We start from the raw sequence: 13,596 nt of genomic DNA, 5'->3' as shown, positions 1-13,596 counted from the left end.
ATACGTTTAGCAATAATGCTGTCACACTTCAAATAAAGCTGAGACCTTAAATACATGCTTAACACTTTCATTGTGGTAGTACACTTAATTTTATTCCAGTCCTTTAGGTATCCTGCCCCAATAAACAATTTGAATGCCTGGAATAGCTACAAAAGCTCTCTGTGAACATTTTTCCCAAGTGTAAATTATTGGAAGACTGTTTATATAATTCAAGAAAATCTTGTGTCCTTTTAATCTTGCTGAATCCACCACACTGACAGAATCCTGCCTTTACTCTATGCTTAAGGACTGGATTTACTTCTTTAGCTTATGATGAAGAAAAAGATAAATGAAATCGTACTTTCAGATGTACGTAATTTAGCTTCTGCACATTTTCACCTTTCACAGAGTTTAACGCTTCTATAGTTTCCACTCTTGAATTTGTCAAAGCTAAAGCTAAACAAGGCAATTCTCTCCATTTAGTCCTGGTAGTATTTTGCTAACATTAACTTTATCATAAAAAGTTCCTATTCATTCTCAACAATTTGATTTCTTGAGCATTATTTGATACCCGCACCCCTTGCCATGTGCCGGGGACAAGCACAATTCATAAGAATTTTAGGACCACAGCATGACTCAATTATTGTTTCTCCTAATGCTCTCTGTTACGGCGTTTCTATCCACAACATTTCGGGCTAAATCACTTGTTCATGAAAAATGAACAAGTTTTCCCATCACTTCTGTCCCACTGCTTGCTGGCTGATGAGTGACTTCTGGAATAGTGTTGCTGGAAGGAAAACCACTGAGGAAGCTGAGAATCTGCGAGGATGATTGACTGGAAGAGAAATACGACCTCCGACTGTCACCTGTTGTACAGACTCTTGGAACCTTAGATTTGGAGGAACCTCAGATTTGGAGGAACCTCAGAAGGTGAAATCATCTTCTTCTCCCCTCTGGCCACCACTAGTTTGTTCTCAGTATCTAGGAGTCTGTTTCTGTTTGGTCCGTTAGTGTGTTTATTTGCCTTGTTTTTCAGATTCCATGTATACGTGAAACCATACATTTTCTGTATATTTTTTGAATGCTGAGCACCTTCCCACGTCAAGGCTTCTGCCTGGACTGCTTTTCCTTCAGATCCTTTGTGCAGCTGGTTTCATTCTACGGAACAGGGGCACCTCTCCCCTCACATCGAAATTCCCACATCACGCTGCATTGTTTTCTTCCCAGTTTAAAATGAATGAAGAGCTTTTATGGGGGCGGTGGGTTTTGGAGGACATTAGCTGTGGTCTTGCATTCTTTCTGAGCCGAAGTCGGCAACATCTGGCTAGGCAAGTGTTAAGGATGCCTTATTTGTGCCCAGAGGCTGCGACTTTCGGGCTCCACATTTATGAACACAACAGTCCTCTGCTCTACTTGTCCAGGATCCCCACCACCAGAACAATAAAAACAATACCTCTTATTCAAACGCAGGCAAAGCAGACACTTACTTATGGTGGATCCGGACTCTGGTCTGTTCAGGGAGCTGATGATGACAAAGCCGAAGCCCTCGTTCTCTTTGCGGTGAATGACCACGTCACTGGTCTGCAGGCTGTGGGAGGCGAAGCCTTCGGGGGGAGAGGCGCTGCTGTTGGTGTGGGTGTTGGTGTAGGTTGCGTAGTCGCTGCGAGGAGAGCTGTGGTGGGTCGACACAGAGCCTGGACTCCTCCCGTTCTCCGGGCAGGGCTCCCCTGGAACACACATCGTGCACAGGCACCTGGTCATTTAGCAAGGGGCTTGATGAAGGAGTGCCTCCTGTGTACTGGGCACTATTCTAGACACTGGCATTGTTACCAGGCTGGTTGACTGGCCTCCATTCCTCCCCCCAACCCCCACCCCCCGGATGTGAAGAGTATTTGAAAAGCTACAAACCTGGCTATGGAGCCCCCTAGGTCTTGCTCCTTTCCACCCTTCACAGCAAACACAGGTAAAAGCCCTCCTCAGCCTCCCCTGTGCCGCTACTTGTTTATAACTTCTTCTTGGTGAGACTGCAACCCGCCAAGACAATGCCTAGTTTTAAATATCAGGCTTCTTAGTTTCACAACAATAGTTGATCTAAGAAGATCAGAAAACAGACAGACTCTTCAACTGTGCTATGCATAAAACCCACTTAAAGAACTTGTAAGAAATGTGCATCATCAGAGCCGACCCAAGGAGTCTTTTCAGTAGATCTTCGAACAACTGGGCACAGGAATCTGGATGAGCTTTCAAGGCCGCACTTTGAGACGTGCTGATTGTAGTTGGGTTAATAGCCCAGAGGATGTCCATGTAAAGTGACCTACCGTAATTTTACTAAAAAGCCATGGGTTTATTTAATTCTGTGATATTCTGTTAGCTTAGAAGTGTTCACTCACTTTGCGTAGCTGGGAAACCTACTTCTTAGTTTGCTCACTCTAGGATCAAATCTAACAATGATATCAGGCTGAGGAATGATGAATTTTGAATCTCTAAGGGAGGTGCTGGAGGCCTTACTCATTTACATTCTATATTATTGTAAAATATACTTTATTGTCAACCAGATAAACCAAGCCAATACTTCCATGAGAAAGCAAGTATATTTATAGGGAGAAATGATAGAAAGTTGGCAGCCAAGAGAACCTACTTTTTAAACTGAAAGTTGATCTATCATCCAAGAAAGAATTTTGTCATTTTACTATAATACCTAGGTTCTGGTATTCGGATGAAAAAAAAAAAACTTAAGCAGGCACGCAGAATACTGTAATTAGAAATAGGACCGTTTCATCTCCATCTTACAACTTGATTAGTGTACTCAAAAGATGTTTATGGAACAGAGGAACAATAAGATAGAAAATAATGATAATTAGTGATTCCTTTTTGGGTCTTTAGATATGGTCTCCTATTTAGAATACTGGCAGTTGTCTCATATGGCAAGTTAAAAATAATTAGCCAAAATTCCAATGAAGGCTTTTAATGTAAGATGCAATTCCATTCTGAAATGAAAAACCATTTCATTTCAAATATCAAAGTCAGTTCAAAAATCAGGGAACAAGAACACTGACTATAAGAGATGTTTTGTGACACTGATACCTAAAGAAAATGGAGCTGCATTTAATCAGATACTCAGATTTAAAAATGGTCTTTACAAAAATGTACTCATTTCTTGTCTGTGATTACAGAATGAATAAGACCCAGGCTACTGCTTATTACCATTTGATAAATTTGAATTTTTCTGTAATATTTAATCAATCCGGTTTTAATAAAAGAAAACAAATGGATGTTTTCATATGTAAGAAATGTACTGAGGTGATAAAAGAGCAAAATGTCAATGTCAATGCTTTTCCCTCTTTTCCACCAGAATTTCAAACTACCTGTAAAATGAACCCTCTCCACTAGAAAACATCATCCAAAGACAAGCTGTTATTGTCTTGGTGAAGCACATAAACTTTATCAGTCCTTGTGTAAGTTGGAAATAAAGTGATTAGAGATAGTCAGGAAGAAGAAAAACAAACAATTATTATGCTGCGACATTAAATTGAAAATCTCCCTGAGTTATTGGACCAAATCAGTAACTAAATGTCATAGGCAGTGACAAATCTCATTTTCTGGCTGTCATATTTTAGGGGGTTGAGAGCTGCGGTTGTCAGTAAAGCAGCAACAAAGAAAAATTATCTGTCTTTGCAGTAAGTGGCTTGGAGTGGCTGTGCCGCAGGTTCCAAAGGGAGAAAGAAAGAAAATCATTGCCTAAGTCAATGTGAGTGTCCCTGGGAGAGTGAAGGAGTCAAATGCATTAACAGAATACTTTCCTACTGCTTCTGCATGTCTCTTTCAACCTCTAGAACAAAGTTCTTTATCTTTAACACCATGAGCACATTTAAAACCAGGGAGTTAAGAAGAATTCCAATGATTGACTTTGAGGAATATAACTGATTCCACCTCATTTTTCTACTTGGCTGGCTCTAGACCCAAATGAGACTGTCTTCTCTCCAACAACACTTCCTGCTATAGGGGATGAACACTGTTGTTTTAGAATAATACAGTAAAATGTCAGAAAGTGACTAAATACCACATGCAATTTTTCTTCTTCTTTTTTTTTTTTTTTTAAACACACTAACTCCCAGCATCCCTGACTCATCCTCTGGCTCACACACAAATGGGTGTACAGAATTCAGTCACTTAGTATCTATTCAAGTCAAATAATTAATTTTTAGGTTTAGCTTCTGTTTTGTCCTCACCAGTCATACTGGAAATCATCACTGTGCTGACTGGGAGAGGGTCTCCGTTTGGGAAGGCAGGAGTCACTGATAATGTCCTCCAGGTAAGATGATTTTGACTAGAACGGTCAACTGCTGGCCAGGAGCTGCTTCTGGTCTGCAGACCCATTTATTATTCCTGCCCAATGCCGGTCTAGACTTTGTTTAATAATTGTTAAAATTAATTGCCAATGTTTTTAAATAGGGTGATTTTACAGAAAGTTGGATTTCTAGTTTCTCTTGAAATATTTGGTAATAATCAACTAGAGTTGGGCAATTGCTGCTCCCTTGACTGAGTACGCAATGTGCAAGTCTCAACTACTCCCCAGTGTCTCTTGCAAATTCCTGATTTACTCATTTACCCGTGGAGTGAGGAGCACGCAGGGCCAAAGGGACTTGTTCAACTGGAGCCCTTGTTTCCCTTCAAGATCACAGACTGGGTACCAGGGCTTCATGTAACCAAACAGACCTTGCCTGCTTCCAGGTTGTGCGTGGGCCTCTCTTCACAGGACTGTCCCCTGGAAGGATGTGCAAATCTTGTCTTGAAGCACGGCTGAGGCAATGGGGTATGTGTGTGGTAGAGCTTGGACACATGCACTGGAGTGTCCGCGGGCGTAGTGCACCCCTGTGGTGCCTGGCAGGCTGGGGTCCTGCCCATGTTAGGGGCTGGCCTTCCTGCAGGAATTTGAGTTTCTGCACTCCTGTCTTATGTTCATCAAGGCAGACAAATTATTTAAATGGGTGACATGCTCATAGACAAAGAGTAAGGGATTGTATTTAGAATTGACAGAAAGTATAGTAACCAGGAGCAGAGAACACTGGCTAAACTTTTCACCCAGCTGCCAAGAAAACGTTCCCTTTCTCAGTATCAGGCCAACAGTTAGACTTTCCCTTATTAGGTGTTAGAAAAAAAAGATGCTGATAGCTTTAAGACGGACTCTAACATGTTTTGATTAAGTCATAAAACTTTCTTTCACATCAATTCTAGATTTATACTTTCGGAAATTCCTCAGAGACACTCTTCTCTCAGACGAATCGTATGTATTCAAAATAATGTGTCACTATGCTGAACGTCTCAAAGTTGAGTTACAAAACATGTAAATACTTATACTTTCAGTGTAACAATTAAAGCCACTCTTCTACTATCCTCGGGAAAAAATAACTAAATATCGGAGCTGGTAGCATGGATAAGACACCTCTCAAAACTAGTTTAAGGTGCAAGATCTGTGCTAAAATTATCTGGTAAACAAAATTGGATACATTACTGGATGTTTTCATCCTTTATCCTTTACGTTTTCATGCACAATTTCTCACTTTTGAGGATCTAGTTTGCTATTGCCTAATTGAAAATTTTGCCTTTCTAGCTTTAGTGCGTACACTTTTTTTTGGTATGTTAACCTTTGGAGCAGGTTTTTATTTTAATTTTGGCCCAGTGTAACTAACCAGTCTGTATCTCTCATAATTAATGCTTTTTTTTTTTTCTTCTCTTCAGCATCAACTAGAAAACCAGTGCCCAGTGTCTTCTGAGGTGAGGCAGGACATTTGTACGAGCGGAGGCAAAGCATAAGGCTGACCTCCCTTCTGCCCACCTCTTTTTCCACTGCGTTACTCCTTTGTGCAAGAAGGTGGTGACACTGTCTGTCTTCTCGCTCATCTTCTGTCTCTTCACAATCTGATTACTCATTTCCCCTCAGCTTTGAATCATCTCATCATAAGCCAGGCTTGCACCTCCCACTGCATTTGCTTAAGAAAGCGTAATAACGATGATAACACGAACCCTTAAAATGGCATATCCGCCGTCATATCCATTGGTAGCTACCTCTTCTCACTGTTGGAGAAATGGCAGCTATGAAGAAAGGCTGTCTTCCTAGGCCCGTTTAAAAAATCTGCTCCATCCTATTTCTAGGCATTGACTTTACTATCAAAGTATCCTTTGCTGAACTTAATCGTTTTCAATACTCATGAAGCTTTCAAGGAAGAGTGGGCTGAACTAACTTGGAAACTCTCCTGGTGTGAATGAGCAGTCTGCAGCAGAACATTTTCAAAAATTAAATGCACTTGAAATGCACTTGAAAGCCTAAATGAGTAAAGTTGGTAAGAACTGCAGCAAAGAGCATCTTCACGGAAGTTACATGATCCACAAATTGCAAGAATACATTTTTGAAGCATTTGGCCTACACTCCAATAGCCTGGGTTGATTAGAACAAAATTTAATTTGCGATAATCAGCTGGTGGCAAGGAGAGCATGAAATTATGTTGGTGCATTAGTTTTTGCACTTTGCAGTGTATTTCCTTGTAAATCAGTATTTTTAAACTTATCTTTGGGTTACAGAACATATAGCACAGCAAACTTTTTATTAAAAATCACTTTGGAGTGTGAGAGACAGTTAAATGTTAACTGAGCAAACACTGTCTTCCTTGGGGCATCTCGCCCAAGGTTAAGGCATAATTCAAGGTGTTTTACTTCACTGGGTCAAGTGGTCTGCCATGAATTTCTGAAGACGAATGGCACCTCTTAGCAAAACCTCCATAATACAAGATCTCCAGCAGTCTCTACTGGTAAGGGCTGATAATTCTTCTGACTTACCCTTTTAAGTGATAGCTCTTGCTCAAAATCTAGTTTCTAGATTTGAATAGAAAAGGATTTTTAGTTCGACTAATAAGCCTTATCCTCTCGAGTGATTCACAGCCTGTGATTAGCTGGTGGCCCTTTTTTAAAAATTCAAATGTGTTATGGTAATAGCACATATGGAAGACTCCCTATGTTAGGGAGTGACATTTGCTAAAGGTTGGTCTAATGTCTTTGAATTCACTGGACAGGGGGTTGGTGGTAGAGTAAAGAAAGAAGCACTGGCTTGGGAGATGGGTCTCTGCATGACCGCTGACTCACTGCAGACCACCAGGACATCGACTGAACCTCTGGGCCTCAGTTTGTCATCTGTAACACAAGGGAGTTCACGTTGCTCTTTCTAAGGTCCCTCCTAATTCCAGTGTTGATCATTCTGTATGAGGAGCAGTCCAGGGCTGAGTAGAGAGGCCAGCAGGCCACCGGGGCAGGTGACAACAGAACATCTTTGGCACTGTCGCTCCTGTAATTCACAGGGCAAAGCACAGGCGGTTTGGGACAATATTCCCAATATTACTGAGTGCTCAGAGGATAAAAAACAGTATAATGCTTGTAATGGACATATTCCTTATAAACAGAAATCTTTTTTGGGGGGGTTGAGAGATGGTAAAGAGAGCTAAATTGAATCATAATATGACTAAGAGGGCTGACTTTTAAAAGTATTTCTTTGGTGGATCCTTTTATGAAGCTGTAAAGGTTGTAAAGGGAATAATTACTTCTAATTTCTCTGTTTCATAACTTTGGAGTTACATGAATTGTGCTTTCTCAGAGTGACATACAGCTGTATTTTTCTAAATCAGAGTAATCATTTTATTGTTACCTTTTATCAGGCTCTATAAAGGAAGTTAATTTTCCATCCTAGTTGCCTTTTTATGGTATCAAAATGCTGTGTTTCTTGGCTTGTAAACGCAATGAGGAACATTTTCAAAAGCTATATTTTTCACTATTATAATGTTCTTCTTATACCTAGCATCTACCAAAAAGCAAAGAGCATACACAACTTAAATTAGCTTCAGGCTTTGCTAGAAATTTTTAATGACTCCATGGAAAATGTCAGCCTCAAAGATTGCTTAGAAATGTACTAGTGGGGTGAAAATCTGCACTTTCAACATCATAGTTACATGTGGCATATCGAGGTTGGTCTTTTCCCTCATATAATATAGAAACTGATTTAAAATGTTGTCTCCAGTGTCCTGACCCTGACTCACAAAAGCATCTCACCACCTAACCCCCAACTCTTGCTGCTGGCTTGAGTTACATACCTCCACATAGCACCTTTCTTCTCACAGTGAGGTTGACCTGCCCGTTCCGGGCTGCATGGTGCATAAGGTCGATGACATAGCGGTGGGTCTTGCCAGCCACTGGAATCCCATCCACATAGACGAGCTCGTCTCCTGGGTGTAGGCGGCCGTCTCTGTCGGCTGATCCCATGGCAATGACGGCTCCAATCAAAATCTAGACAAGCAGTGAGAAGAAAAGGTGTTTATGTTTCAAACCTCCTTCCTTCCTTCCTTTCTGCCATCTATCTACTTACCTACCAAGTAACTCAGTAGAAGATTTTATTCCCTGTTTATATTCCCTGTTTACAGGGAATTTGTAAATTTTGTAAATTTTGTAAATTTGGGGAATTTGCCCCAAATCTGAACATGTACTTGAAAAATGAAAAATGAGAGGCTGAAAGGATGCCCTCCTAACTCTTCCAGGTTGCTAACTCCTCTTAGAGAAATAAATGTTTTGAACTTGCTCCTGATGGCCATGAAGTCTGGGGGACACTTGCTAACTGGTTCATAAGCTATCACCCTTAACCCCAAATAATCTGATGTTATTGGCCACCGTACATGGGCTCTGAATTGAAACAAACTGGGGATGGAATCCTAGCTCCACTTCTTTATTTGTGTGCCGTGGGCAAGGCTTTTCAATCTCCGCAAGCCTCGGTTTCTTCACCTGCAAAAATGGGGAAATAAAATAATAGGACCTACTTCATGGAGTTGTTGGGAGAAGCGAATGAAATAGTGCATGGGAAGCATTTAACTTTGCTCAGGGCACGTAGTGAGTGCTTGAAAAATGTCAGGGGAAACTACCTGCTGTGTATTATTAAGTTCAGATAAAGGTTCAAAGTGTTTTTTATCTTTTAATTTTTGCTTTGCTTTCAAAAGCTGGAGTTAAGGACAAAACAAAACAAAGCAGAAGTCATGGCTGGCCTTCCCTGGACAGTTGATGTACTTTAAGAACAGTCAAATCTCCTCCAGATTTTTGCTCCATTTCTTTGAATACTTTCTTAGAGCACTTCCTCTGCACAAAGGATGCCCCCAGTTGTGCCTGTCCCCTGCAATGCTTCTGCTGTTTAGGTGGCCACCACACCAGGAAATTTGGAGGTACACATCTGGGAAATGTGCATATTGTTATAAATCCCTGAACCAGGGACTGTGATACAAGGCATAACGATGTAAGGTTTCCTACTTCCCATTAGAAACACTCAAATTAGTGTCCATTAGCACGGCTTTTTTTCTTTCTCAGAGGAAAGTTAATAGCACTAAATATTTTAGTTTTGCCATTTAATCTACAATTTTTCCAACTCATGGACAATAGAGTTCAAAAGAATAGTTTTTCTTTTGCCAAGTGGCTTAGCCTCACAGCATCTGAAGGCAGTGGTTACCATTAGTCTGATAATATTACAGAGGCTATATTCTAGGTTGTATTTTAAGTCTCTATCAAATGATCCCTTGCTCACGGATTGATTTCTTTCAGGCACTAATTTCTTTCAAATCTCAGATCTGTGGATTCCAGTTAATTTGCAGAGTTGCTCCATCACGACCTGCAGCCTTGTGTGTCAGCAGGTTTGGCAGCAGACGATTCCTTCTTACTTGGTCACACTGCTCAGTGTGGCCTGTCAGCACAGATCTGAATGCCCAGACCTCCTCAGGTATATGCAAAATTATGGTCTGGAGAGTTTTCTTTTTCTCCCTGAGGACTTCATAGCCTTGGTCCACTGAATAGCTCTCTTTATCCATAGGAATGAAAATTCCCTACCACGCGGCTGTTTTCCCCCTATTCTTGGGGGAGGGTGGGGAGTGGAGAGTAGATTTGCTTCCTTGTTGAATATTGGTGCTCTGACGACTGATTCATTACTGCTCTCACAGGAAACACACTGCCGGCCTTGGACTGCTGGGCTATAGCAAATGGCTGTGCCCATTTGCTGTAGCCCAGCAGTCGGGCATGCTTCTGATATTTTCCATTTTCCCTTATTGTCCTGTCAACCTGAATTTATGAGTTTCTTTCTAAAGATATTACAATCTATTCTTCAAAAGACTCAACCTGCTATGGAGCACTTCAAAGATTTATTAAGTGCTTTGTGCAAAAGCCAGTTAAAATGAATGTTTATGTTCCTCCACTGCCCCATGAAAAGCTGCATTTACCTGGGTTAGCCCAAAGAAAATGCTTCAACCTTTAGATTTCCTGTATGCCTCAGTGGGAGAGTTTGTAGCTAGTAACAGAGAAAAAATGGCTAGAGAAATTCTTAGCTTAATTACCAACATTAAGCTATAGTTCTGATTCTGACTGATGAAAAGGAATTAAAAAAATAGGTTACAACTAAGAGAGCTACCATTGCAACTGGGCACTCTACAAAAATAGTAAAAACAAAATTTCACATAGGAAAATTCTCATTCCTCTCCTGCTGTAGGAAAACAGCAAAGATATACTCTCGAAGTTATCTTCTGTGTTACTAGTTTAATATCATCCATTAAAAGGAGAACCCCAGTAAAACATCTGTTTTTCTGTTTTATTGCTGTGATATGAAGTACTCTCCTCGCTAATTCATTCATTTATCCAGCAAATATTCATTGAGTCCAGGGACACTTCTAGGTGCTAGGAATCCATCAGTGAACAATAAGCAAAAATCCCTGTTCTATAGAGCCATTCTAGTGGTCAGACAGTAATAAATGTAAAAATTATGTTGTATGCTAGCAGGCACGTACTATGAAAAAAATAGAGCACAGTAGGATGGTGGGTGGGTGTCAGCTATGCAGCTGAGGTGGTGTTAGGGCAGGTTAGATCAGGCCTCAATGAGAAGCTGACATTTGAGCAAAGACTGAAGTTCACTGGATACACTTTTTTTTTAAACTTGAAGCTTTAATCTTCAAACTTTAGTTTGTTCTATCAAATCTTACATATTTATTTCTAAATAGTGTATTCAATATAATACTTCAACATAGCTTATTATATAGTATTGTAAAATTATTAACAATATATATATTATTGTATAATCACATTGTATAATCCACCCTCTACCTTTTTCAAAGAAAGGTTGTCATAGGTATGAACGAAACTTGAATTGAGCTCAGCGTGGGGAAATGGAGCAGGCATTAGAGCTGCTCGTCCGTGAGCTACATATAGGAGTTACACTTGCTCCTTCCTTCAGGAACTGCCGCTGGGAAGAGGCTGACCACGTGCGCCGTCACTGCTTCTGCCTCTCATGCTGCTGTTGCTCCTTAGCCTTTGGCCAATTTACACCTTCGTGCCCTGTATTTCACTGCCAGCTCTATGTGTCTCTCTATTCAGGAAAGAAAATAACCCACAACTTTTTTTTTTCCTTTAATTTGAATATGCTTTGTACACTTGACACATTTGAGTAGTTTATTTCCTATCTGGATAGGATAATCTATGATTCCTTCTTGCACTGTTAACTCATATTGACTTCCATATATACATGTTCACCTAAGCTCTTGAAAACATACCTCAGGATATCTGATCCTTTAAATCAGTAGTTCTCAAACTTTAGGGTGCACATGAATCGCACCGTGAGCTTGTTGAAACAGAATTCTGCATCTACCCCGAGAGTCTGATTCTACAGGCCTGGGGTTTAACCTGAGATTCTGCATGTTTAACAAGCTCCCAGGAGGTGTTGGGTGCTTCTGGTCTGTAGATCTAACACGATTTGAGTAGCAAGGTTCTGAGTATTCTCACTTGGTCCAGTGGACACAGAAGCTATGGTCTCACTGGTCACGTTCCAAGTCCGCTGAGGGACTTTCTCTCAGGCGGCTGGCTTGAGCCTCCTGCCCCATCGTCCTGGTCACTTTCCAGGTCTGCTGAGTGCATGGCCTGGGCTCCCTGACCCATCAGGCTATACTGGCCAGTGAGCCTTCCCAGCCAACACTGGCCTTGCTCTACTCCTCACATCCCTCTGACCTCACTGGATCCTTCAACCTCTGAGGACCCACGCATCAGCTTTCTCATTGCCCTTGGAGGAGTTCTTTATCCTGCCTCTCTTGCTTTGGCCCTGAAGGAACAGCTTGGTGGCAAAACAGATCAAGAAAGGCCCCTCCACACAGACACCCCCCAAACAAGTGACCTGGCCTTATCTTTCCAACCATCTTTTGCAAAAAAAAAAAAAAACCAAAAGAATCAAAAACTCCACAACTTCACTTTATCTTAAAGGCTGTGAAGGCACAGAACAAAATGAAGTATTTGATATGAAATAACAGCAATTCACATTCAAGTGGCTGATATCCCCGTAAGCCAGGGGAAAAAACTAACACAAAAAAGAGAACCAAAACTAAGAAACAAACAAAACCAAAACCACCTTTTCAGTCCTTTTAATTCCTTTAATTCTTTCCCACACTACCTAATGTCGGTCTAAACCCAGCAGGTCTGATCTGCAATAATTATAGCCCAGGGTGGCTTGACAAGGTGGCAAGCAGATTTCCAGCTCTAGCCTCCTGAAACTCTTCCGCAAGTTTGCACCAGACTCGCATGCCAAGGCCCCTGTCTATCATCGCCTCTCTCTTTCCACGAACAGTTTTTCTCCACACAGGCCTTTCTCCACTGCAGTGTTTTCCAAGCCTTTCCATCTTAATGCCTTCCCATGTCTTTGCAGCTCACAGTTGGAAATCCCATTTTCATTGCTTTGTGGCAATTTCTCATTTCTTTCTATTTCTTTTGTTATTTAACTGTGAAAATTATTTCCTCTTGCAGGAAAAAATGCCCATACGCTTGTTTGAGCTGGAGTCCTGCTGTTCATTATTTGCCGAAAGCCGTGCTGTCGTGTTTAATGTGCACCCTGAGATGTCAATACCATTTCGTCTATATGAAGGCAGAAACCCATTTGATATAATTTATGAGACCTCCTGCGGGTGGGGACCAAGTCACGTCACGTGCCTCTCCCTTTGTAGCACATCAGCAATTAACTGAGGCTAGTGCATTTTGTTTGTATATTATCTCTGGACTTACAGTGGAGGAAAGCAGGAAGGAAAGGCATGTGGGAGATCTTTACAGTAGACGTACCCTTCCTGATATAATCTTTCTGAGGTGCAACATTCTGGTCTTCAAGACACTATACTCTGGCTTTGAATGCTTCAGGGAGGTTTAGGCTTCTAACTTTATCGTTTAACTGTCAGAATTGTAACTTGCAGCCAGAGCGTGTCTTAAATCATTCAATTGAAAGAATAAACCAGAGTAAATCTAAACACAATGAGGACAACCAGCAAAACATGTAATCTGAAGAGGTTTACCATAAATACTGAATGCCTGCCCACTGGAGGGGAGAAAGGACTCAGTAGTGTAAAGCCAATGTTCAGAAGGGTTGGGAACCTGGGAACCTGTGTACCGACCCGGCAGAACGCTGTCCTGAGGCTGGGTGGTAACCACGGGCTGCACCCAAACACCTGAGCTTCATTCTGAGCAATATGTGTTCCATTTGGGTAACAATTCTATAGTTTCTGTGCCAGGCCAAGATCAGCTAGACCT

At 41.3% G+C, this 13,596-nt stretch overlaps 1 protein-coding gene across 9 annotated transcripts in view; it reads right to left on the bottom strand.

Annotated features, from left to right (window-relative positions):
- MAGI2 (membrane associated guanylate kinase, WW and PDZ domain containing 2) overlaps nt 1–13,596 on the bottom strand; it is a 1,338,650-nt gene that overhangs the window by 132,504 nt on the left and 1,192,550 nt on the right. For all 9 annotated transcript variants that reach the window (XM_036863218.1, XM_036863220.1, XM_036863221.1 and 6 more), the window contains 2 exons: nt 8,115–8,307; nt 1,467–1,706 (listed from right to left, as the gene is read on the bottom strand). In XM_036863218.1, coding sequence (XP_036719113.1) covers nt 1,467–1,706; nt 8,115–8,307 — 433 coding nt within the window. The remainder of the gene's footprint in view (nt 1–1,466; nt 1,707–8,114; nt 8,308–13,596) is intronic.

This window comes from Balaenoptera musculus, chromosome 9 (genome assembly GCF_009873245.2).
Source record: "Balaenoptera musculus isolate JJ_BM4_2016_0621 chromosome 9, mBalMus1.pri.v3, whole genome shotgun sequence".
NCBI classification, from domain to species: Eukaryota; Metazoa; Chordata; class Mammalia; order Artiodactyla; family Balaenopteridae; genus Balaenoptera; species Balaenoptera musculus.
Note: the sequence above shows the minus strand (reverse complement) of the source record. Positions and strands in the feature narration are given on the sequence as shown.